The 26,985-nt window shown below is 40.8% G+C and overlaps 1 protein-coding gene across 2 annotated transcripts in view; it reads left to right on the top strand.

Moving 5' to 3' along the window:
* ppm1f (protein phosphatase, Mg2+/Mn2+ dependent, 1F) overlaps window positions 1-26,985 on the top strand; it is a 75,761-nt gene that overhangs the window by 29,678 nt on the left and 19,098 nt on the right. Inside the window, exons 2-3 of one of the 2 annotated variants that reach the window (XM_059983215.1) lie at window positions 7,472-7,593; window positions 23,709-23,908. In XM_059983215.1, the coding sequence (XP_059839198.1) occupies window positions 7,472-7,593; window positions 23,709-23,908 (322 nt within the window). Of the gene's footprint in view, window positions 1-7,469; window positions 7,598-23,708; window positions 23,909-26,985 lie in introns of those variants that run through there. The other variant, XM_059983217.1, reaches the window with a different exon arrangement.

The following is a 26,985-nucleotide window of genomic DNA, read 5'->3' as shown; positions in this document are numbered from 1 at the left end:
ATGATGTTCCTGTATGTCACCTGATACAGTTTATAAGTTGAGGGGTGCTATTAAAGTAATCTTGCGAATGTGTGTGAGTTTCACGTCATACTCTTTAGAACTGATCAAAAGTCTTCATCCTGATGTATTAATTGGGTTTCTTCTCCCACATGTACTGTTGGATCTACTGAGTGTTTCCAGCATTACCACTTTTTAGTTTTCACATTTTGTACAAATCAAAAATTATTCATAAACACTAGAAAATCTGCAGATACTGGAAATCTAAAGCAACACACGTACAATGCTGGAGGAACTCAGCAGGCCAGGCAGAATCTATGGTAAAGAGTAAATGTTTGACCTTTTAGGCGAAGACCCTTCATCAGTACTGGGAAGGAAGGGGAGAAGTCAGATAAGGTGGGGGAGGAGAGGAAGAAGTACAAGGTGGTAGATGATAGGTGAAACTGGGAGAAGGAGCTGGGAAGTTGATTGGTGAAAGAGATAAAAGGCTGGAGAAGGAGGACTCTGATAGAGACAGAAGACCATGGAAGAAAGAAGGGGGAGGAGCACTAGAGGGAGGCAGGAAGAGAAACTGAGAAGGAAACAAGAATGGGGAATGGTGAAAGGGGGCAATTATTGGAAGTTTGAGAAATCGATGTTTGTGCCACCAGGTTGGGGGCTACCTAGTTGTTGCTCCTCCAACCTGAGTGAAGTCTCATTGTGGCAGTAAAGGAGGCCATGAACTGACATGTTGGAATGGTAAGTAGACTTGAAGGTGCTCAATGAAATGGTCTCCCAATCTACATTGGGTCTCACTGATACATAGGAGGCCACACTAGGAGCACTTGATACAATAGATGACTCCAGTAGACTGGCAAGTGAAGTGTTGCCTCACCTGGAAGGACTGTTTGGAGCCCTGAATGGTAGAATTATTCAACAGAGTATCGCAATACTTGATACCTTTATGGTTTGAGAAGAAATACCTCTTTTTATGGCATACATTGTGGCATGCTTTTCTAACAGTGCCTTGAAACAGGGAATTTGTTTCTCCCAACTGATGCAGAGGGTTTGATGGTACAAGTGTTTCATGCTGGCTGACGGTTTTAAACAAATGTCTGTTTTGTTTTCAAAATGTGGGTGGATATGGATCTGAGAAAAATAGATAATTTGACAATCTGTGTTCTGGTTGCTGAACTTGAAGGAAGAATGTCATGAAGCTGGAGGAGGTGCAGTAACCATTTGTTCGCAAGACTGGAAGGCTTGAGTTAAGGAGAGGTTGGATAGGCTGGGGCTTTTCCCCCCAGTATATAGTAAGCTGAGGATGACCTTCCTTAAAATTTTAAGGGGAATGATGAGATTAATGGTGACAATCTTTTCTTCCCCAGGTAGGGTACGCTATAAGATTTAATTGCGTGAGGAATATTTAGAAGTAATCGTGATCAAATTTGTTATCACTGATGAATATTATGAAATGTGTTTTGTGGCTGCAGTATAATGAAAATTGCTACAAATGACAAAAATAATGCAAAAGTTGAATAATAGGATTGTGCTCGTGTCAATGGAAGAGATCGATTGTTCCTGTGCCTCCTCCCCGATGGTAGTGTTGAAAAGAGGGTATGTCCCGGATGGTATGTCCTTTAACTTTTTCCACACACAGAATTGGTGGGTAGGTGGAACAACTGTTATAGGAAGTGGTAGAGGCAGATACAGTTACAGTTGGGAAAGGTTTCTTGAATTATTGACCAAATGCAAGCAGTTGGATCAGGCTCTGATATGCATGGATGAATTGGGCTGAAGCCCAGTTTCTGTGCTACATATTTTATGTCTCTGATATCCAGATTAATGTTCATTTAGTGTTGGCTCCTTTGATGGGATGTATCAGAGCCATAAGTATTCCCTTTGTGTGTATCCAGCATGACGACGAAACTGACCATGAGAAAAGTGGTGTTTTTATTGTCACTTCAGCTTTTTGGCAGTTGTTTTGCTGTCTGTTGGGAGTTTGTCAATTATTCTTTTTGAATAAAGCTCAATTCCTTTTGAGCTTTCCAATTCGATGATGCATAATGACCTGCTTTGACAGAATGAAATTAATAATTGGCAGTAGCTAAGCAGACAGCCTGCCAAATTAATGATATTCAGGAAAAACAATCAGGTTATCTGCAACATTCAGGGCTACCTTCATTCATTGCAATTGAACTGTATGATTTCAATAGTAATGCCAGTTCCTGTGCAGAAACAAAGTCGGGTAATTAAATTGAAAGTGCTCTTGTTGATCAGTGGAGAAAGTAAAATAAAGGAAAAAATGCCTGCTGGATATCAGATTGAATTTCTGGTCTGCTGGTGTTTTCTGGGTTGTTGATGCTGAGAGATTTGGTAGAGCTAATACTGTCAAGTATGAAATGGAGGGTGGTCTCACTTTTGTTGGAGATGGTTATTGCCTGCCTTTTTTTGTGACACAAGTATTGCTGTCCAATTATCAACCCTTGTTTTTTGGGGGGTCCTTGCTGTATGTAGACAACTTCGTTTTCTGAAAAGTGTCAAATAAAATTGAACATTATGCAACACAGAACAAATATCTGTCATTATGATCTTTTGATAGGAAAAAGCTCATTGATGAAGCAATAGAAGATGGTCCGATCCAGGTTACCATGATTGACCACACTTCTATAGCTGTGTGAGATGGAAATTCCAGCCACTGGACGTTTTCCTCCCTCATCATCCTTGACTTTGTTTTAAAAACATGTCTCCTTGATGCTACATGTGGGCCAGTTGGAGTCAGAATCAGATTTATTATCACAGACATATGCGGGTTTTGCAGCAGTTCAAGACATAAACACTAAGTTATAAAAGCAAATAGTGCCAAAGAGGAAGCGTTCATCTGAACAAAATGAGCTAGATTTAGTTCATGGGGTCATGAACTGTTCAGAAATGTGATGGATGGCAGTGAGAAAGAAGCTGTCCTAAAAAGTTGACAGTGGGCCTTCAGGCTCCTGAACCATCTCCCTGCTAGTAGAATGAGAAGAGGGCATGTCTGGATAGTGAGGACCCTTGGTAATGGATGCCACCTTCTCTTAAAGGTGTCATTGGTTCTGCCATCAAGTGGTGCCCTGTCTCAAAAGCAATCACTCCTGCAATTCATCTTTGGTTTACATTGGGATTTCTAACTCTTTATCAAATCAGAGGGAGCTGAATCTTTCAAGTCTTTGAATACTTTTGAGGCAGGAGTACATGATGTTTTATAATCAAGGAGAAAGGTTACCATGGGAAGTTAGGGATGCAGAGTTGAGGTTGCAAATGGATCAGTTGTGATTTAATTGAATAGTAGAGCAGGATTGAGGGACTCCTAATGAATGTTTGAAACCCCTTCCTATATGCATATCACTAAGCTGTTAAATCCGAGTGCTGAGACAGGAGATGCCTAGTCATAGTGGTGACATTGTCCCAACATATCTGAGTTTACCAGGATGTTGCTTAATTCACTTTCAGGGTAATTCTGTTTACATATCAATCCCCAAATATTGATGAGAATTAATTTGCAAAGTTGATCGGGTTAAGCATGTCTCAGAAGTGACTATCCAGCGGTGAGGTTCATGCTGAAGATCCACATTGTTTTATTCTTTCTCCTTTGTACTGTAGCAGTTGAGCCATTATGGAGGACAGTTAATATTCCTTAAGTTCCTAGTTGCTGTGATCAGAATCAGGTTTACTGCCACTGACCATGTTGTGAATGTTGTTGTTTTGTGAAGCAGTACAGTGCAAGACATAAAATTATTATAACTTACTATAAAAATAAATAGTGCAGAAAAGGAATAATGAAAAAAGTCATTTTGGTAGGACTAATCAAAATAGGACATACATGGTAAATGGTATGGCATTGAAGAATGCAGTAGAACAGAGTGATCTAGGAATAATGGTGCATAGTTCCCTGAAGGTGGAATCTCATGTAGATAGGGTGGTGAAGAAAGCTTTTGGTATGCTGGCCTTTATAAATCGGAGCATTGGAGTTGGGATGTAATGTTAAAATTGTACAAGGCATTGGTGAGGCCAAATTTGGAGTATTGTGTACAGTTCTGGTCACCGAACTATAGGAAATTCAAATCATAATACGAATTATAACAAAATAGAGAGAGTACAGAGTACTAGAATGTTACCTGGGTTTCAGCACCTAAGTTACAGGGAAAGATTGAACAAGTTAGGTCTTTATTCTTTGGAGTGTAGAAGGTTGAGGGGGGACTTGATAGAGGTATTTAAAATTATGAGGGAGATAGATAGAATTGACGTGGATAGGCTTTTTCCATTGAGAGTAGGGGAGATTCAAACAAGAGGACATGAGTTGAGAGTTAGGGGGCAAAAGTTTAGGGGTAACGCGAGGGGGAATTTCTTTACTCAGAAGTGGTAGCTGTGTGGAATGAGCTTCCGGTAGAAGTGGTAGAGGCAGGTTCAATATTGTCATTTAAAGTAAAATTGGATAGGTATATGGACAGGAAAGGAATGGAGGGTTATGGGCTGAGTGCAGGTCGGTGGGACGAGGTGAGAGTAAGCATTCGGCACAGACTAGAAGGGCCGAGATGGCCTGTTTCCGGACTGTAATTGTTATATGGTTATTATCAGAGTACATATATGTCACCACATAAAACCTTGTGCTTTTTTTTCCCCTGAGGGCATACTTAGCAAATCTGGAGAACATCAATAAACAACAAACTGTGCAAATGTAAATATAAATAAATAGCAATAAATAATGAGAACATGAAAAAAACAAGTTGAAGTCCTTAAAGTGAGACTATTGTTTGTGGGAACACCAGAAACAGAATAAGTGTAGCTATCCCCTTTTGTTCAAGAGCCTGATGGTTGAGGGATGGTGACTGTTCTTGAACCTGGTGGTGCAAGTCCTGAGGCACTTGTAACTTTTACCTAATGGCAGCAGTGAAAAAAGAGCATGGGCTGGATGGTGAGGTTTTTTGGATGCTGCTTTTCTACAGCAACGTTTCATCTAGATGTGCTCAATGGTTGGAGGGTTTTACCCATAATGTACTGGGCCGAATCCACAACCTTCTGTATGCTTTTCCACTTAAAGGCATTGGTATTTCCATACCAGGCCATAACACAGCCAGTCAATACACTGCGTTTCTACCTCACATCTATAAAAGTTTGTAAAGGTTGTTGATGACATGCCGAATCTCTGCAGTTTCCTGAGGAAGTAGAGGCGTTGTCATGCTTTCTTTGCAGTGACACCCAGGAATTTAAAGGTACTGACTGTCTCCAACTGATTCTCCGATGCTTACTGGCTCATGGACCTCTGGTATTCCTCTGAAGTCTACAATCAGTTCCTTGGTGAGAGGTTGTTATTACACCAATCAGCAAAATTTTTAATCTCCCTCCTGTATGCTGATTCTTCACCACCTTTCATATAGCCCACAACAGTAAAAATAAGAGATTCTGCAGATACTGGAAATCCAGAACAACATGCAAAATGCTGAAGGAACTCAGCAGGTCAAGCAGCATACATGAAATGACTAAACTGTTGAATTCACTGTTCAGAAATCTAATGGTGGTGGGATGAAGCTGTTCCTAGGATAATGTATGTTCCTTCATGATGGTAATAATAAGAAGAGGATGATGGATGCCATCACCGTCAAACAACACCTTTCTGAAGTTGTTCTCTGTGGCGGGGAAGCTTGTGCCCATGATGAGCTGGCACTTGGACCAGACCAGATAGGTTTCCTCCTGAAGGATTTTCATCAACCATCTGGGTTTTTGCAGCACTCTGGTTTCATGATTACAGTTTATTCTAATCTTAACTTTTTAATGTCTCTAGACTTTAAAAAAAAATTAAGATTGGTGATCGAGATGATTGGGTGCAAACATTGCTGGGTTGGGTTTCCAATGTGCTATAGATATTAGAGACTTCAGCTGCCCTAATTTGGAGCCACAAACAAGATGCTTGAGGAACTCTATAGGCAGTATTTGTGGTGGGAAATAGACAGTAACAGCAAACTAGTTCGGTTAAAATACAAGTCCAGAACTACATTTTTGTTACACATCTGTCATGTCTTAAGTCTCTTGAGAATCTGTAAATACAGTAATTATGTTCTGTGGGCTTGATGCACCAAAAATTTGGTTAAGTGCCTTGTATCATTTTGCTGTCAATCCTAACTGCCTGAAATCAGAGACCAATTGCACCCCCACAAGGTTTTAACCAGTCCAGCAATGACATTAAAGCTGTTATTGTATCTGCTCCAAAGACTTCCTGATTGATAAATTAATATAATGTTAAAGCTGTGTACCTTCATGGTATTTTTATAAGTTCATACTATGAATATAATTATAATTGTGTTTTGAAATTGCACAGCTGATAATAGATTTCACAATACTGGGGCATGATCTGTTGAACCCAGTTTTCAAGGCTTAATTGTAGTGCTGTCTGCTCTTATTGAAATCCTGCAAAGGAAGTGGAAGAGACTAGAGGATGAACAGTAAACCAAAGTGACAGGAACATGAATTTTGATATTAATGTTCTTTTGAGCTAATTTAGTTGAACAATGGAAGTTAAAAGAGTTGGGTAAAGATAGCAGTGGGTATAATCAGGGTGCAGGGATACAGGTTAGCAGAAATTTCTGGATGGAGAATGTTGATTAAGCATTTTAAAAGTATTAAAATTGATATACATGAGTGGTTGTAAACATAGAAAGGATGTCTTTAGACTTAATATTGGCTTAAATAAACAGCATGTGATCGTGTATCATCTGAGCTATATAGATTGATGAGTCATTGCTAGAGAAAAATAATATCAAGAGCTAAAGGACTGTCCTCAGTGTTACCATTTGTGAATGCAGGAGTTGCAAGATACCTATTTATATAATGTTTGTTAAACAGTACATTAACAATTGGTGCAAACAGCGAGGACAAAGAGGAGGTAGACAATTTGCTTAGAGACTAGTTCCTCCGCTGCATGCATACAGAAGTTAATTGTGAATTAATAATAATTAGTCCTGCTTGGTGGCACAATAATATCAGCGCCGGATTCCGGAGCAAAGGTTCCTGAGTTCGAATCCAAGTCAGGTTGAGTGTTGAGCTAGCAACTCGGCCTCGTAAAAACAAGAATAGTTTGCTATGGAAACACCATCATGACGGTGCCCCACTGCCGAGTTAATGGTTATTCTTCTTCTTCTTCTTCTTTAATAATAATTAGTAATTTTGGAATAATATGACTGATGAACACACATGGGATATAAATTGAAGGACACCAAATATCTAGCCCTGTGTATGCTAAAGGTGACTGTGGGATGAGCGACAAGAAATTCTATTGATTTAGTGAGTTATACAGAAAAAAGGGAACTAGAAGAAGTAGCTTGTAGAGGTTGTGAAGGAGCAGACATATTTGGGTATTTCTTTGCCAGTGCTCCTCTTGTATGATTGAAGGAGGAATTTCTTTTGCATGTCTGTTTAAACATGTTTAAAAGCTTTGATCTTACTTAGTTTTTAATCTCTCTTATAGAAATTTGCCTCCCATCCTTGCTGCTGCTCTGATGCGTACTGCCATTACCCATATACGACAGCTGGATATCTCTGTTCTTACAAACAAAAAGGAACCTGATGAGGATGAAGAACAGCTTGTCTGTAGGTATTTGGATTTTTCTTTAGTAATTAAAATTTCAAAGCAACACTCACAATACATTGGAGGAACTCAGCAAGTCAGATGGCATCTATGAAAATGAACGAACACCTGATGATTCGAGCTGAGATTTAAGGAATGGAAAGGAAAGGGAAAGACATAAAATTTCAAATGTGCTATAGCTAATCATTTTGGCCAACTCAGTAACAATATTGATTAGATGCCATCTTTGGTATGACTGACTTGGATATCACACTACCTGAAAAACAGTTTAAAACAACTTGAATAGTGCTTGAATTGTGTTGTCATGCAGCTTAAGACCTTTCTTAATGCAGGTGCATCTATTCAAAATACGTAATACAGGCAAAAGACAAAATATGTGATTTTTAAAAATAGGATTAGTTTTCTCCAGCTTAAATCAACAGGATATCAACGTGATGAATGAAACTAAAGTTGTAAGTTCTCATTGGTATTAAGGTCCATATCTTCATTGTGTTTGTCTTTGCCAAGTTTCCATTTCGCAATCATACTAGAGATCTTGAATTTTCCTTCAAATCCTTTGTGACCTGATGGTCACTTTCACTAACTGTAATCTCCTCTGGGCAAGTACCTGCAATATTTGTGCAGGCACCTAGTTTCTTCAATACCAACTGATCTCTTCTGTCTTCCAGCACCAACCACTGCTTCATTTTTTTTTGTTTTAGGTATTTTCATAAATTTAATGTTTAACTGCCTTATTTACAGAAATTAGCATTTCTTCCTCACTGATTATCAAAGAGATGCACCAAAAGGATGCTTAGCCACTGCCCTACTCTCTCTCTCCATTCATGACTGTGTGGCTAGGCACAGTTCAAACATACAGGATAAAAATTCACTGAAGACACCACTGCTGCTGGCACAATCTCAGATGGCAAAGAGGAGTAGTACACAACTGAGACAGGTTTCGCTGGATGAGTGATGTCACAACAACACGCTTGCACTCAACATCAAGACCAAGGAATCAATTGTGGATTTTGGGAAGCTGAGAGAGTACACATCAGTCCTCATTGAGGGGTCAATGTGGAAAGGATGAGCAGCTTCAAATTCCTGTGCGTCAGCATCTTAGGATATGCCCTGGGCCCAACACATTGATGCAGTCACAGGGAAGGCACACTAATGGCTATATTTAGTAGTTTAAGGAGATTTGGTACGTCACCAAAGAGTAACATGTAGACCAGGGGTCACCAACCTTTTTTGCACCGTGAACTGGTTTAATATTGAAAATATTATTGCGGAACGGTCAACAGGGGGTGGGGGGGGGGTGATGTTAATCACGACTGGAATACAGCGATACTCAAAGGGGCTTCCTTATGTCCAGTCTATTCCGCAATTTAGTTTTTGTGGCTTTCGGCACTTGCTTCTGTCCTGCTTGCTCACGTTTTTTCCGCTCAAAAAACTCAACGGGTTTACCTTTAAGTGCAGGGTGCTTCAAGGTACTGAAGCAGTTTTGAGGGCTTCATTGCCTCATTAGACATCCTCCAGGCCCAAAGTCCAGCCTCTGCCCACCCACCACCAGATGCCTTGGCCAGGTGCGGGTGGTCGTGGGTGGGGTGAAAGGACAAGGTAAGGACCAGAGTTCCCTGTGCCGGGGAACAGTCACAGGGCGTGCACTTTCCCCCCCTTGTAGGATCTATTGGCCAACAAAAGTTTGGCTCGAAGGTTGACTTTCAGTAAATCGCAGTGAGGTAACTGCTCTGCTACTTACGAAACCCTGAACCCAAATTAGGTCGTCTGCGAATATTTTAGTACCAGGTTCCCCACGAACATCGGTGTGCTAAACAGGTTTAGAGGTGGCGCCCATCTGTCCGTGCTCCAGGCCAGTAGCAATGGCACTTCCCGCCGGCCGCACGAGGCCAGCCAGTGATCCCTGGCGCGAGGGTGTCACTGTGTTTAGGTGACTGATGACCCTCGCATGCGTTCAATTTCAACAGAGAATGAGGAAGGGTGCAGCTGACTCATATCATTTCATACTGTCAAATCATATCATTTCCTCGTGACCTGGTAGCACATGCTTTGCTACCAAAGCAAAGTGGTTGGGGACCACTGATGTAGACTAAAGATGTACAGTGGAGAGCATTCTGACTGATTGCATCACCACCTGGTATGGAGGTTCCAGTTTGGAGGATTGAGAGGCTGTAGAAGGTTATAGAGTAACACATACAAGATGCTGGAAGAATGTGACGTAGTTAATCTAATGGGTGTGACTGCCTCCTAAATCAGTGTTAGGATAACACTTAGGATACTCCCTTTCCTTGATACTCCTTGAAGCTTAGATTCTAGGTCAACAACTTTGTGCTTCAGCTCCTTGAGCAAATAATTGCTGCAGATGTGGTCACCAGAAACAACAATGGGATCCCTCATTTCCCGTATCATTAAAAAAAATCCTTCCTCTTCTCACCTGCTGTTCATCTGTGCCTCTCCAGCCTAAGCCTCAGCTCTGCACCTCAGACAAGTACACTCACACAGTGGATGTTTCAAAAGTGACATCTGGGGCCTTGGCCTCTTGCTGTTCTCGTTGAAGTCCCTTGAGCCAATTCCCCACTGAGTGTCCATTCACTCTGTGGCTACTCACAATGGATGCTCCACATATACCCGACATTTTTATTGTCTCTTGTCAATGGCCTAATAATAACCCAATCAATTTCAAACTGAGCAGGAAGTCCTGGCAAGCCCCACTTGCTTTTTAAATCTGGTGCTACTCACTATAAGGAATGGCTCCTGGTACTGTCTTAACCAGTTTTCTCAAGGAACACTTGGCAAAAATTGATTGTATGCCCTAAGACAATTCAGAAATTCTTAGAAACAAGGCAGCAATAGGAAAGTGTACTATATTATTTTGGAGTTTTACTGTTGATTTGTATATATAATAACCATATAACAATCACAGCACGGAAACAGGCCATCTTGGCCCTCCTAGTCCGTGCCGAACCCTTAATCTCACCTAGTCCCACCTACCCGCACTCAGCCCATAACCCTCCACTCCTTTCCTGTCCATATACCTATCCAATTTTACCTTAAATGACACAACTGAACTGGCCTCTACTACTTCTACAGGAAGCTCATTCCACACAGCTATCACTCTTTGAGTAAAGAAATACCCCCTCGTGTTTCCCTTAAACTTCTGCCCCCTAACTCTCAAATCATGTCCTCTAGTTTGAATCTCCCCTACTCTCAATGGAAACAGCCTGTTCACGTCAACTCTATCTATCCCTCTCAAAATTTTAAATACCTCGATCAAATCCCCCCTCAACCTTCTACGCTTCAATGAATAGAGACCTAATTTGTTCAACCTTTCTCTGTAACTTAATTGCTGAAACCCAGGTAACATCCTAGTAAATCGTCTCTGCACTCTCTCTAATTTATTGATATCTTTCCTATAATTCGGTGACCAGAACTGCACACAATATTCCAAATTTGGCCTTACCAATGCCTTGTACAACTTTAGCATTACATCCCAACTTCTGTACTCAATGCTTTGATTTATAAAGGCCAGCGTTCCAAAAGCCTTCTTCACCACCCTATCTACATGAGACTCCACCTTCAGGGAACTATGCACTGTTATTCCTAGATCTCTCTGTTCCTCTGCATTCCTCAATGCCCTACCATTTACCCTGTATGTTCTATTTGGATTATTCCTACCAAAATGTAGAACCTCACACTTCTCAGCATTAAACTCCATCTGCCAACGTTCAGCACATTCTTCTAACCGGCATAAATCTCCCTGCAAGCTTTGAAAACCCACCTCATTATCCACAACACCTCCTACCTTAGTATCATCGGCATACTTACTAATCCAATTTACCACCCCATCATCCAGATCATTTATGTATATTACAAACAACATTGGGCCCAAAACAGATCCCTGAGGCACCCCGCTAGTCACCGGCCTCCATCCTGATAAACAATTATCCACCACTACTCTCTGGCATCTCCCATCTCGCCACTGTTGAATCCATTTTATTACTCCAGCATTAATACCTAACGACTGAACCTTCTTAACTAACCTTCCATGTGGAACTTTGTCAAAGGCTTTGCTGAAGTCCTTATAGACTACATCCACTGCCTTACCCTCGTCAACATTCCTCGTAACTTCTTCAAAAAATTCAATAAGGTTTGTCAAACATGACCTTCCACGCACAAGTCCATGCTGGCTACTTCTAATCAGATCCCGTCTATCCAGATAATTATAAATACTATCTCTAAGAATACTTTCCATTAATTTACCCACCACTGATGTCAAACTGACAGGTCTATAATTGCTAGGCTTCCTTCTAGAACCCTTTTTAAACAATGGAACCACATGAGCAATACGCCAATCCTCCGGCACAATCCCCGTTTCTAATGACATATTAAAGATCTCCATCAGAGCTCCTGCTATTTCTACACAAACTTCCCTCAAGGTCCTGGGGAATATCCTGTCAGGATCCGGAGATTTATCCACTTTTAAATTTCTTAAAAGCGCCAGTACCTCCACCTCTTTAATTGTCATAGGTTCCATAACTTCCTTACTTGTTTCCCACACCTTAGACAATTCAATATCCTTCTCCTTAGTGAATACCGAAGAGAAGAAATCATTCAAAATCTCTCCCATCTCCTTCGGTTCCACACATAGCTGACCACTCTGATTCTCTAAGGGGCCAATTTTATCCCTCACTATCCTCTTGCTTTTAATATAACTGTAGAAACCTTTCAGATTTACTTTCACCTTATTTGCCAAACCAACCTCGTATCTTCTTTTAGCTTTTCTAATCTCTTTCGTAAGATTCCTTTTACATTCTTTATATTCCTTGAGCAATTCCTTTACTCCATGCTGCCTATATCTATTGTAGACATCCCTCTTTTTCTGAACCAAATTTCTAATATCTCTTGAAAACCATGGTGCTCTCAAACCTTTAACCTTTCCTTTCACCCTAACAGGAACATAAAGATATGTACTGACATATTTTATTTTTGGTGCTTTTAATGGTCTTGGAAATGAAGTACAGAATCTCTTTTATTGAGCTATTTTGCATAATTTATTTTTCTCTGGAGGTCAGACTAATAGCGAAGAATGTTTGACAGACATTTGGAAAGTTTTTTGAACTTTGAAATTGGTACAATTTCTAGATTTTTAAAAAAGCATCTTTTAAAAATGACACTTGGTCTGGTGAGTATCTTTAGTACTTCTGAATAAAACAGGTAGCATCTGCAAAAAGAAACAAAATCAAAGTCTCAGGCTGAAGACTCCATATCAGTTTTGATTAAATTCTGAAACATTAACTATTTTTCTATATGCTGCCTGACCTTACATTTTCTATTTTTATCTCCCATTTGGAACAGGATAGACTCCAGCAGGCAATATGTTAATGGCAGAGTGAAATGGTGTATGAACTAGGAAGTGGAATACTTACTATTCCAGTGAAAGGTGACAAACAAAGCATCCGTGCCCCCAATTTACCTCTGTTTGCCTAGGGTGAATGGCCATTGCCCCGCCAATAGTGCAATATTTTAGTGTAATGCCCACCCCCCCCCCCCCCAGTACACACTTGCATCAGACAATACACCAAAGGCGAGTAAATAATTATGACTTTATAGTTATTTCAGTTTGTCAGTTTGTGCACATAATATTTTAATATGTTGCAGCTCACGTCTCCAGTTCCATCTGCAACAACCTTCTGAGCCTTCGGCCACTGTCCGAACTGCCGACATCCAGTATTCGCCGCCCTGGAACCGTTGTCTGCTCCTCGCTGGCCTCCCAAAAAAGACCGCGAACTCCTGCTCAGCTTACATTTGCAAGATAGCATAACAATTTTCTGTTGGTTAGTTCCCCCCTTATCTGCAGTCATAATCCAAACATGCCAGACACAGAAACCCATTACAGCATTACAGAGAAGCCATTTTGTTAGCCTGAGCAGTTAACACCACAGTTACTGGTACTGAGAGCCCTACACATTTTTACTTAAATGAACAGCACAGTGGGTATTACTGTCTTTTTATGCATTTGAAAACTTGTACCTACATAAACCAATGTTCATCAGAGTAAAGTGACTTTGACCTGAACTTTAAACTCAGTTTCTGTTTCCATTTGATGCCTCACTGGATGAATCCTTCCAGCATTTACAATTTTCCTTTCAGATTTCGGGCATCTGCAATTTATGACTTTCACTACTTTTTTTTCCTGAACTGTATTCACTGGCTGGCATACCTAACATTTTGTTTTTGACAAAAAAATCCTGTTTTCTCTTCCATCTTTAACAGACATTCATTTATTTTGGAACAAAGCTTCAGTCAGGTGAAATTAACAATCAAACAGCTTGTAACAGCACTGGTAACATGAACAGAATCCCAGTTACACCAGTTCAATGTGACTTGCTAGAGTTGCTTCCTGTTGTACAGTTCAGTGCCTGTTTCTTAAATATCTTACTCCATTTGTTTCTGATAAATGGCAATTCCTTTCTGAAGATAAAAAAAGGTCTCTTTTGATTCAGAATATGAAGTATATCAGAGCTCATTTTGCTGTGTACTTAGGGGAAAACAGGCAGCCTTTGCAAACAGAACAGATTTTAATTTTACTTTTGACAGTATCTGTTTCTTGCTCGTGAACAATGATTTTGTGAAATATTATATTTAACTTCCTAACTTCTCATCCTACCCTCTACTAGAACTTTATTTTGTCTTAATTGTGACATCAGAAAGATTACTACTAGTGATTTTGCTTCAGTTTATGCTCAGTCAGAATTATTTATGTAGCAAAGGATTATCTGGTGTGTCAGTAAATTAATTACCAGCTGATGAGATCATGATGTCACTCATAAGGTAAGCAATACATGAGTTTGGGCCACTTGCTGAGATTGAGAAATCGTCCCCTTCATTGATTGATTGATTTCTGCCAGAAACTTTAAGATCTTTTGCAGCTGTAGCAGCGGGAGATACTAGAAAGGTTTAGTCTGGGTGCTGGAGCGGGAAACGTGATAATCATCTCGGTAAATTGGATGACCTCTCTGGCAGATAGCCTGGCATTTACCTGTGGAGAGTCTGAGTACAGTGTGAGTCCTCATTGTTTTCATTTATTTTTCAGGGTCTACACATTACTGGCAAGGCCAGCATTTATTGCTCATCCCTAATTATTCTTGAGAAAGTGGTGGTACTGGTGAGCAATTGCAGTCAGCTGATAAAGGTGCTCTCGCAATGGGTAGGGATTACCAGATGACAAAGGAATAGCAATATACACAAATGGCCACTTTATTAGGTACACCTGTTAATGCAAATATCCAATCAGCCAATCATATGGCAATAAATCAATGTATAAAAGCATGCAGACATGGTCAAGAGATTCAGTTGTTATTCATACCAAACATCAGAATGGGGAAGAAATTTGATCTAACTGACCTACGGAATTTGATCTACAGAATGGTGCCTGATATGGTGGTTTGAGTATCTCTAACTGCTGATCTCCTGGGATTTTTATACACAACAAGCAGCCATAGATATTAATAAATTCAAATGAGAACCTGTCTTCAGATGAAAATTTTCCTGTTTACATGTAGCCTGCTTTAGTAATCAGAAACTATTATCACAAGAACACATACTGCTAATTTCAGTATGGCAAGACACGAGAGAGAGAGAGTTGGTTGGGAAATTGGCAATCAGTCACTTATGTTGATCTGGAAAAGAGTTCAGTCGATATTTCGGTTGATATGTCTGTAATGATGCTATGAGGAGGAACTGCTTTTCCCAAAGAGTGGTTAATCTGTATAATTCTTTCCCCAGTGAAGTGGTGGAGGCTATCTTAGTAAATATATTTAAGACAAGGTTGGATAAACTTTTGCATAGTAGGGGAATTGAGGGTTATGGGGAAAGGGCAAGTAGGTGGAGATGAGTCCATGGCCAGATCAGCTATGATATTGAATGGCAGAGCAGGCTAGACAGGTCAGATGGCCGACTCCTGCTCCCACTTCTTATGTTCTTAAAAGCCTCTGATTCTGACCAGCCATTGTGGGTGGAGCATCCTTTTTCTGTACCATTTTAATAAGGCAGAAGACAAATGTCTATGTTAATGGCCCTCATTGATCCATTCATTGCAGTACAATATAACACTGCATCAAATGATTTTGGGTATCTTCTGGTTGATGAATGATAAAAATGGAACTAGTTTTGTAACCCAGGGACAGCCTGCACTGACATCGGGAGCAGTCCAAAAAATATTCATTCAGGAAATTCCTTGGATGAAAGGTTTGTTCTCTCACTAGTGACTAAAGACATGTGCTTTCAAATTAAGATAAGTCAGGTGATCTTATTGATCATGTAACATAGATCCAAAGGGGGCATGATATAGCAGATATCATGTTTTCATTAAAGGGAGTATTTCAAGCAAAGGGTCACAGTTATAAGATTAGGCTCAATCTTTAAAAGTAAGATGACTGGAATTTTCTACCCCGGAGGGTTATGGAGGTTAGGACATTGTGGGTATTTAACAAGGAAGTGAGTAAGTATTTGTAAGTTTTAAGGAATTGAATTGTCGTATCAAATGAGATGAGGCCTGGGACTTGTCAACTATAATATTGAATAGCAAGGGATGCAGGAGGTGCTGACTGGTTTATTCCTGCTCCTGTTTTCTTGTGTTCTTAATGGATCATTCTGCCACCTGCGCGCAATATACAAATTGGTGAAAATAAACTGCACATGTCTCTACAAAGGATTATGATGTAAAAATGAAGATTGTTTTCAAAAACTACTAAATTGAAAGGTGTTGATTGAATGAACTGAAATGGTACAGCTCTGTTCTCTTTTAAGCTCCGCGAGAGTGCAGCTGAAATTTTATTTTATAATATGTTTTATTAAAGTGCCATGCAGTTTTCAGGCCATATAAAAATTTCCTGCTCAGAGCAATGGTTGGTCTGTGCAGCTGTAAAAAAAAATATAGGGAACATTGCTCCACAGTTTACCTCAAATCTATCAAAATATAATCACATTCTGTAGTTAGTCTGATCATCAGGCTTAATGTTGTACATTGCTATTTGTATTTAAATAATTGCATTTTTTAAGCGAACTGAAGACTTGCTTAATTTGGGGAGTTCTGGATTCAAATTTTCTTGCAGTTCTGCATATAATGCCAACTGCAAGAGAATAGACAGTATTAAAAAAGCACAAACATTATATAGGCTTTGCTTTGTTGCTAAGAAGTACAAATGCTTGTTAAATAGGGTTATTTGATAGCGCTATTTGAATACCTGCTTACTAATTAAAGAAGCTGTGTACTGGCCTGCCTTAATGTCTGTGTTATGCAGAGAATAAAGGAGCTTTGGTGTTAAAATAAATCTCCAGTCATCAAGGACAGCATAACACTGGAATGTCTGAATTGGTCGAAAAGAATTGGTTTGCATTTGTAAACAGTGCATAATATTTGACTAACTTTGATTTTTTATTTGCTGTGCAAGTCAGATAATGGATGTGTGAATGTTATATGGACTTTCAGAAAGTATCTGATCGTATTTCACCTAAGATGTCAAAAAATTTAGAGTACTTGGTATTGGAGGTAATCTATGGAGTCTTTGCAACCAGATGTTGAAGGAATATGACACAACGGCAACACGAGTGAATCTACTGATGCTGGAAATGAATAAAAATACAAAATGCTGGCAGAACTCAGCAGGCCTGACAGCATCTATGGGAGGATGTGACGACGTTTCGGGCTGAAACCCTTCATCAGGAGTCAGGGTTTCGGCCCGAAACGTCGTCACTACCTCCTCCCATAGATGCTGTCTGGCCTGCTGAGTTCTGCCAGCATTTTGTGTTTTTGGATATGATACAATCTTCATTTCCTGCTCAGAGGAGCGTCGTATTTAATGAATGGAATGCTAGAGTGGTGTGGGAAAGCTCCCAAGAGGATAGAAGGGCTAAGACAGGATAAAAGAGAAGCCTTCTTGTGATTGCTTTTAGTGTGGGGAAGCCTGCGCATGTTGTGTTTACTCTGTATTAGAAACATAGAAATACAGAAAATCTACAGCACAATACAGGCCTTTTGGCTCACAAAGCTGTGCCGAACATGTCCTTACCTGAGAAATTACCTAGGGTTACTCGTAGCCCTCTATTTTTCTGAGCTCTATATACCTGTCCAGGAGTCTCTTAAAAGACCCTTGAAGAAGAAATAGAAGGCCGTGTTTGCTCCTTTGAGCTTGGAGCTTGAGTGGTTTCCCTGATGCTGCGGTGAGCAATGGATTACAAGCTGTAACAGAAATCAGTGGCAAGGTGTGATCTCAATAGGTGTAATAGTTTTTATGTGATGCCAGAGGAAGTTATTGATTTCATTTGAGGAAAATGTATCAGACACAGACAACAGGATTTGTGAAATTATGTAAATTAAATGTAAATGAATTATGTAAATGAATTTTTTAGACCACTAAGACTTGGAAATCCCACTGCTGATGGATTTTGCAGGCTGCAGTGATCATTTACCAGAAAAAGTGTGATTAATAAAGGAGTTAGTACCCTACTAACTCCTTTATTAATCACACTTTTTCTGGTAAATGATCACTGCAATCAGTAGCCTGTAACTTCCTTTTTGGAATTGAGCTTTTGAACCTCCTGTATGACCTGGTGTTTTTGCAGTTTGACAATTGAAGTCTCTAAGGTGCAGGATAGTTGTGGCGTGTGCAGGCCAAATCAAGAGAGGTTGGCTTGGGCATGAGAGTGGGAATGAGCCAATGTTTGGCCATTGCTGGAGAGGACTTAGAGGCGATTCGATGCTGCAGACCCAAGGTGAGGCAGAATCGCAGCAGAGCCCAGGCCCGCGAGCAATGAAAGACCTGGGTTTAATCAATTTAAGCACCAGGCCCAAGAGCTTATCGAAGTGACAGTGCCTGGGTCCGAGAGCGAAGTTTGTCCTGAGATTTGGACAATTTAAGTACACTTCCGGATTGAAATGGTCAACGTGTTGGAGGGCTGGAGGCGAGGGGCGGGCCAGTTCACCTCGCTGCTCTGTGAGGTTTACTCATCTCTGTGCTGAATTGAGGCTGTGGCCTGCAATTAATCAGCTCCTGAATCAGCTGCTGGCTTTGTGTATGTGGACTCACTTTTGTGATCTTCAGTTGTGAATGCTATTTGCTTGTTTGTACAGTTTGTTTTTTACTGTCTGCGCATTGGGTGTTTGGTCTTGTTTTTAGTGGGTTCTATTGGGTTTCCTTGTTTTGTAGCTGCCTATAAGTAGACAAATCTCAAGGTTGTATCAAGTACACATACTTTAATACTTAAAGCATAGAAGAATGAGGGGAAATTTGATAGAGGTATACAAAATTATGAAGAGTTTAGATAAGGTAAATGCAAGCAGGTTTTTGTTTCACTGATTTTGGGTAAGACTACAACCAGAGGTCATAGGTTAAGAGTAAAAGGTGGAAGTTTTAAGGAGAACATGGGGGGATCTTCTTCACTCAGGGTCAAGAGAGTGGAACAAGCTGCCAGCAGAAGTGTGGATGCGGGGTTGATTTCACCATTTAAGAGAAGCTTGGATATAAGTACACGGATGGGACTAGTATGGAGGGTTAGGCTACTTTGAACTTTATTAACTATTTTTGGAAAATGTTTTGCTGGAAATAAAATGCAACTGAAAAGTAAGATGAATTTCCCAGTGGGCTCTGAGCCATCCAGAAATGGTGTGCAAAATTGCTTTTCCATAGTCCAAGTGCTGATTTTGTTTGGAGTTATGTAAACAAATTTCCAGCCTATGGTGTAAGTTATGTAGCATTCACATGCATCTTTCTGTGAAAACTACAACTTCTGAAAGTGTAGTGACACTCACTTCCAGGTCAGAAAGTTGTAAGTTAAAAGTCCTATTTATGGTATGTTTATGTAGCTGTGCTGGACAGTGAAATGACAGTGAAACAAATATACATATTTAAAGTTTAAATGTATACTTGTTGATTCCAGAGATTAGCCCATCATTTATGTGAGCCAAGGACTATTTTGGCAAATCTTATTTTCCAGTTCTTAGCCCTACCATTTACAGTCCCAAAGTATTTATCCCTGATAAAGGTTTGCCTTATCATTGTGGACAGTGTTTCAGACATCCATAGCTCTTAAGAGCATAAATACTTTCTCATTTTGCTGATGCTTCAACCAGTCGTGATTAATCTATGTCACCTGGTTATTAATCCCACAGCCAGGAAATAAATTGTACCACTCACAGTGGCTCTGCCTTTCATAATTGAAAACATGTCAGTCACATCTCCCTCAGTCTGGTTTGTTGTAGGAGTGTGTAGGTATGGGCAAAGTGATATTTATTATGTCTTCTCTATGATCTATTCATACCCAGTGCTTTGGCCAATAAAAGCAAGCATCCTGTTTGAAGGTCTCGAGACCAATTATGAGCTTGCACTCCATGTATCTAATTTAATATCCTACATTTACTATGCATTCCTCTGTTTACTCTCCCAAATGCTTTCCCATATTTTTTAAGATTAAATTCTATTTGCCAGTTTTCATCAAATGATGTAGTCTAAAAGTTTCTTCCTTTTTTCTAATAACTGTCAGATTTGATATCATCTTCAAAATGGGGATATCTAAATTGGCAGAGTGGTTGAAGAGAATCTAATCCTAATCATGGAATCTATAAATTACGTCTAAATTACTGAGATATCATGAATAGCAAGTGATTTAATACTGAACCCTTTTGTGTCCCATTGCATGTAACCTTCCAGTCACTAAAGCTCCTGTTTTCTTTTCAATCTAAAATTGTCACTTGCTCTTGGATTCAATGGCCTTAACTTTTTCTGATACAGTATCCTCCCTTATCAAATGTTTTGCTAAACTTCATGTAGACTTTACTCTTTTTATCCTCTAAGTTGCTCAACTGTTCTTTCTATACCATAGTGATATCATGGACTATGCTGTATTATAAGGGTGGAATGCTCGTTTGGTCTCTATAGTGTCCAGTTTCGGGAACTATGGCAAAATTGAAGTTAGTTGCCTGATTATATATAATATAGCTTTTCAGTCGGATGTATACCACTAAAGGACCTGATGCACAATTCACCATCCTTAACTTGATGATTTAGTTAAATAATCTCATTTCTCTGACCTCAAGACATAGAACATAGAACAGCACAGCACAGGATCAGGCTGTTCTGCTCAAAATGTCATGCCGAACTAACAAAAAAGCAAATCAAAAAAACCTCAAAAGCTAGTCCCTCCTATTACACAACATTCATATCCCTCCATCTTCCTCATATTCATGAGCCTAGCTAAACGTTTCTTAAAAGCCTCTAATGTATTTGCCTCTACCAGCATGCCTGCACTGTGCATTCCAGGCGTCCACCACTCTCTGAATTAAAAAAAACATACCACTCACATCCCTTTTGAACCTACAATGCATGTTCTCTGGCATTAGACAGTTCTACCCTGGGGAAAAGATGCTCCCTATCTACTTTAGTTATACTTCTGATATAAACCTTTATCAGATAGCCCTTCACCTTCTGCTGTTCCAGAGAAAGGAACCCAAGATTGTTCAGCCTCTCGTGATAGCACATGCCCTCTGCCCAAGTAAACCTCTTCGCACCCTCTCCAAAGCCTAGACATTTTTCCTATAATGGTGTGACCAAAACTGTAAGCAATACTCTATAGATGTAGCCTAACCAGAATTATGTAAACTTGCAACATAACCTTTTGACCTCGATGATTCAACTAATAAAAGCAAGTATTCCATAAGCATTCTTAACATCCTTTTAACTTGTGTAGCCACTTTCAAGGAGCACTTAACTTTCAAGGAGACCTCAAGTCCTCTCTACTCAGCAACACTATTAACAGTGCCCTTAACAGTGCATTGTCTCCTTGCATTTGCCTGACCAAGGTGCAACACCTCACATTTATCTTAGTAAACTCCATCTGCCATTTCTTTGCCCATATCTGCAACATATCAAGCTGTATTCTTTGCCAGTCTTCTACTCTGTCAACAGCTCCAATCTTGGTATCATTAGCAAACTTACTAATACCCCCACCTACATTTTCATCCAGATCATTTATACATATATCACAAACAGCGGAGGTTCCCACACAGATCCCTGTAGAACACCACTAATTACAGACCTCCAGCTTGAATACATCCCTTTGACCATTGCCTTCTGTCTTCTATGCATAAGCCAGTTCTGAATCCAAACAGCCAATTCGCCGAGAATTCTTATAACTACTCCACACAATAGTATAAAGTAATAAACACCCAAAATTGTCAGTATAATTTTCTGTAGTTTTACTGGGAAACTAGAACAGCCATTATCCGAGCAACACACACAAATTGCTGGAGGAACTCAGCAGGCCAGGCAGCATCCATGGAAAAGAGAGAACATTTGGTGTTTCGGGCTGAGACCTTTCAGTAGGACTGGGGGAAAAGATGAGGAGTCAGAGGGGGAGCAGTGAGAGAGAGTTTCACTGACCTCCCTTTGAAGGGAAGATTTAAACTTCTTCGGGGAGGCATCCCTGGAAGAGACTTCGCAGTGTTGTAGTCCAATCACAAACAAGAGAAAATATGCAGATGCTGGAAATCCAACCAACAAGTCATTATCCATCAACCTTTCCAAATATAAACTTATTCCAAAGTATCTGCTGAGCTGTCATTTGTTTAGAAGATATTACCTGTGCATTGATACTAATTAAATGAACAAAGCTTCTGAAAGTTCAATATTCATGAAATACCTTTATTATTACAGAAGATGGAATCCTCCACCTTTCAAACAGACAATTTGGTTAAGGAGAGTGTAAAGAAGAGGCTTTTGTACACAATTTAACATATAAGCGTTATCCAGATTCAGTTTATTGTCATTTAAAAACCACAAATGCAATGCAGTTAAAAAATGAGACAACGTTCCTCCAGAATGATATCACAAAAGCAAATGACAAAACAGACTACACCAGAAAATCTACATAATGTTTAGCAATCCCCATTCCAGAGTCTGGAGAGGCTGCTGCGTATTAATATCGCGCTACCATCTTAGCGCGTACCCCAGAAAGGAGCTCCAATCCCATCAGACAAACAAGACCAAAAACTAAAGCTACAAGACCTGCACAAAACCACATATTTGCAACATATAGTTACAACAGTGCAAACAATAGCATAATTGATTTAAAAAAAAGACCATTGGCACAGTAAAAATAGTCCAAAGATGTTAAAAGACTATAAGTTCGAAAGAAACCACCACACAGTTTCCACAAGTCCTCAGTGTCATCCCACGCCGGCGGCAGAAGGGAATACCCCTGCTATGGACTTCCATGGCGCCGTCTGACTCAGCCTTGCAGACGCAGAACACAATGAAAGCGACCTGACTGCAGCGGACTCCGAGTCCGTCGAACCTCTGAGCCTCCGACCCTCTCCTCCGGCACAGCTTCTCCAAGCACCATCCTCTGCCAAGCGTATTACGACGGCCTCACCAACGGCCATCGGCAATGTGACCCCGAGGACTGGGGGCCTATTCTTCCCAGCAGAGACCTGGACCTCACAGCAGCAGCAACGAAGGTCTTCCTGGAGATTTTCAGATATTCCTCTGTGCTCCCATGTCTGTTTTTCATCCGATTATGATTGCGCACGGCACCCTGCTTCACAAATAACAGATAATCAGCTTTGGAGTGGCCGCTGCAAGCTGCGTCGCGCCGCCATCTTGGATACCTCTAGGATAATAAAGATGTTTCCAATAATAATTGTATTTATGAATCTATCTAAATATGAGAATTGGTTTAAAGACATGAAAATCATATTCATTTGTCATGTCACTCTGGAAAATGAGCTGTAATAACTTATATGCAAATTATTGCATCAGTTAAATCTGAATTACATTTTGTTTTTTGAAATTGAGAGGATTTTCTGTTGACTTGCTTTTCTTTTATCTTGCTATGGTTGATCAATGTGTTTTTTAAGTAGTCATCATCAACATGTATAGAAAATGCTATGTACTTATCAGGAAGAAAGTATTTTGTTTTAAGTCGTGTTGTATTTTCAGATCCCTTACCAAGTTGAACATCCTCTAATCCTTGTAGCAAAGTTAACATTGTTGAATTTCATTGCACTTTGTTTGTTATGCTTATTGATAGATCCATCTAACTTCGTTTTTTCTCATTCTTTTAGTGCTGGATGGAGAACTAGTGGCTCGAACAGTATTTAACAGATTGCTGGAGGTATGCTATGATTGGATAAAAGAACCACAATTGCTACAACTACCAAAGCGATACCTAAAAGTTTCCAGTCATGCGATTCGTAACACACGGCGAAAGATGGAGGACAGGCATGTTACATTGCCTGAGTTTAATGCTCTGTTTGGTATTGAGGTAAGTTTTTTTTCTTTTTGTAAAAAGAAACATCGTTGTGCTTTGGCCCCAGAAATGAATTCATACAACCTAAATTAATAGGCTATAAGTATCTAAATTTTAAGAGGTGCGCGAACAAACTATTGACTTGAATAGAGTGATTTTCATAACCCTGATATGTACTAACCTGCATTACAGCCAATAAAAGTGCTTAAACTGTAGTCATTGTTGCAATGCAGAAACAGTTCTGCATGGTTTAGTTGTGCATAGTTTAGTTTAATTTCTATCCCATACCAGTGGGTACATGGTCACACCATAAAACCATTACAGATTATAATAGCCAAAGTTGTTAGTTTAGTGATGTATTATGTCTATACCTTGTATATAGGATGTTAGCACGCTCCTGCATCTCTAAAAATATCTGAAATGACAAATAGTCCTCTAGAGGAACACAACAGGTTGAGCAGAATCTATGGGAGGAAATTAATTGTCAATGTTTTGGGTCAAAGCCCTGCATCAGAGATGGCCAGTATAAAGAGGGGAATGGGATGTGGTGAGATAGGAGCCTGAGGTAATCGGTGGACTGATGAGGGGTGTAAGATCACAGGCATGTAGGGAGAAGGGATCAGGGGATCAAAATGTCAGTGCTCTCTTCTTCTTCCACCATTTCAGAGGTGCAGCATTGGAAGTGGCCAAGAGTTGGGTATTTGGATATTTTGGATAGCTTTCCTGCTTGCCCTTTCATTTGACGGCTCAGAAAAAGAAAATTATGTGTATTGTTTCTTAAAACGCAGTTATTGCTTTTATTACTGAAACACTCTGGTTCTGTCAGCTGTGTAAGTCTAGGGAAGACAATTTCCGGCCCCACCAAACATGAGATTGAGGTGTGAGCCCAACCTGAAATCCCCTGTTTGTGTGGATGCTGTGGGATTTGTTACCCTGTTACAAATAAGTACCATGAAATAACAGATACAATTACACAATTTAGCTTTATAATTCTTAATTTGACTAAAGGGTTAGTAAAGAAAAAGCAAAAACAAGAAAAGGACCCATTTTAATGAAACAGTTTAATGTGCACAAGTTGAAGGTTTCCCCTTCGCAGATCCGATTTCTATCTCCCACCAAATTTTAAAAAAAACCCAGTTCACCTGGTGTGTCAGGCACACAACACAAAAACGCACTCCCTTCATTGGACGGTTCATATACCAAAGCACCCATTATCTCTAACCCAAACACTGCTTCTACAGAAAGACCATTATGTTAGCAGTGAAACTTGTTCCAGGGTGTTGCACTCACCCCCACCAAAATTAATGATGTCCTCATGACATTGAGGTAATTTGTCACCCCTTCATACAAAGCACAAAGTCCAACCAAGATGTAAATGACAGTGACATAGCTCACCAACGTGCTAAGTGCCACAATCTGTTCCCCCTGTGCTACATAGGTCTCCTGATTCTTTACCCCATCATCTACTTCAGGTTCAGACACTCCCTAGGATACTTGGTGAGGCCTTCCCCTGGTCTAGCACTCATGCCCTCCTGCAACTCAGACCTTCTGCCACTTGGCTGAGCCTCACTTCATCCCTTTCATGGTCCTGCTGAAACCCAGTCTAACCAAAGATAGACTCCCCCCCCCCCCCCGATTTCACCTGACTCAGTGTGAGAAGGGGTTGGGAATCTCTTCCTCATTCAGTAGAGAGTTAGCAAAAGGCAGCATATACCACACCCCTATTTCCTCATCCTCTGAGTCTGTATCCCATTCGTACGCAGGGGCTGTTCTAATCTCTCCCGCTGTTGGTCCTTCAATCACTCCTCATTGCCGCAGAGTCCTCTTACTAGGTGTAGGCTCCAGGTCGGGCTTTGTGTCAACCCGTACCCACCCTCTGGTCTCACCTGGAAAACTGGTATGTTTGGCATCTGAGTCTCCACTACACAGTGCATAGCCAACTTGTCAGCCAAGTCAGCCAACTTGTGCTTCCCATGTAGCCCCAAATTCCTTGAAGACTCAGTCTCCCAGCATGAGTTGGAAAAACCTAACCTTTTGATCATACCACACACACAAAGTGCTGGTGGAACACAGCAGGCCAGGCAGCATCTATAGGGAGAAGCTCTGTCGACGTTTCGGGCCGAGACCCTTTGTCAGGACTAACTGAAAGGAGAGATACTAAGAGATTTAAAAGTAGTGGGGGGAGGGGGAAATGCGAAATGATAGGAGAAGACTGTTGCCTGCCCCAACAGTCTCCAAACTCCCGAGCGCACGCTGCGCGCGGACGGGTAGGGTGCCCTAGCCGGGGGCGCCCCCCCTCGTGCCGCACGAGGCGAGCCCGGAGAAAGAGAGAGAAGAAAGCGGGAGGGTACCGCGTGCGGCTGCTCCCTCTGACCGGAGAAGAGCGGCCTGCGCATGCGGTGCCTGCCAATGGGATGAAGCTAAGAGTTGGAAAGGTGATTGGCAAAAGTGATACAGAACTGGAGAAGGGAAAGGATCATGGGACAGGAGGCCGGGAGAAAGAAAGGGGGAGGTGGGGGAGGACCAGAGGGAGATGGAGAACAGGCAGGGTGATGGGCAGAGAGAGAGAGAAAAAAACACAACTAAATATGTCAGGGATGGGGTAAGAAGGGGAGGAGGGGCATCAACGGAAGTTAGAGAAGTCAGTGTTCATGCCATCAGGTTGGAGGCTACCCAGCCGGTATATAAGGTGTTGTTCCTCCAACCTGAGTGTGGATTCATCTTGACAGTTGAGGAGGCCATGGATAGACATATCAGAATGGGAATGGGACGTAGAATGTGGCCACTGGGAGATCCTGCTTTCTCTGGCGGACAGAGCGTAGGTGTTCAGCGAAACAGTCTCCCAGTCTGCGTCGAGTCTCACCAATATATAAAAGGCCACACTGGGAGCACCGGACGCTGTATACCACACCAGCTGACTCACAGGTGAAGTGTCGCCTCACCTGGAAGGACTGTCTGTGGCCCTGAATAGTGGTAAGGGAGGAAGTGTAAGGGCAGGTGTAGCACTTGTTCCACTTACAAGGATAAGTGCCAGGAGGGAGATCGGTGGGAAGGGATGGGGGGGACGAGTGGACAAGGGAGTCGCATAGGGA

Source organism: Hypanus sabinus, chromosome 10, assembly GCF_030144855.1.
Source record: "Hypanus sabinus isolate sHypSab1 chromosome 10, sHypSab1.hap1, whole genome shotgun sequence".
Lineage (NCBI taxonomy): Eukaryota > Metazoa > Chordata > Chondrichthyes > Myliobatiformes > Dasyatidae > Hypanus > Hypanus sabinus.
The sequence above is the reverse complement of the archived record's forward strand: the minus strand, read 5'-3'. Positions and strand labels throughout refer to the sequence as shown.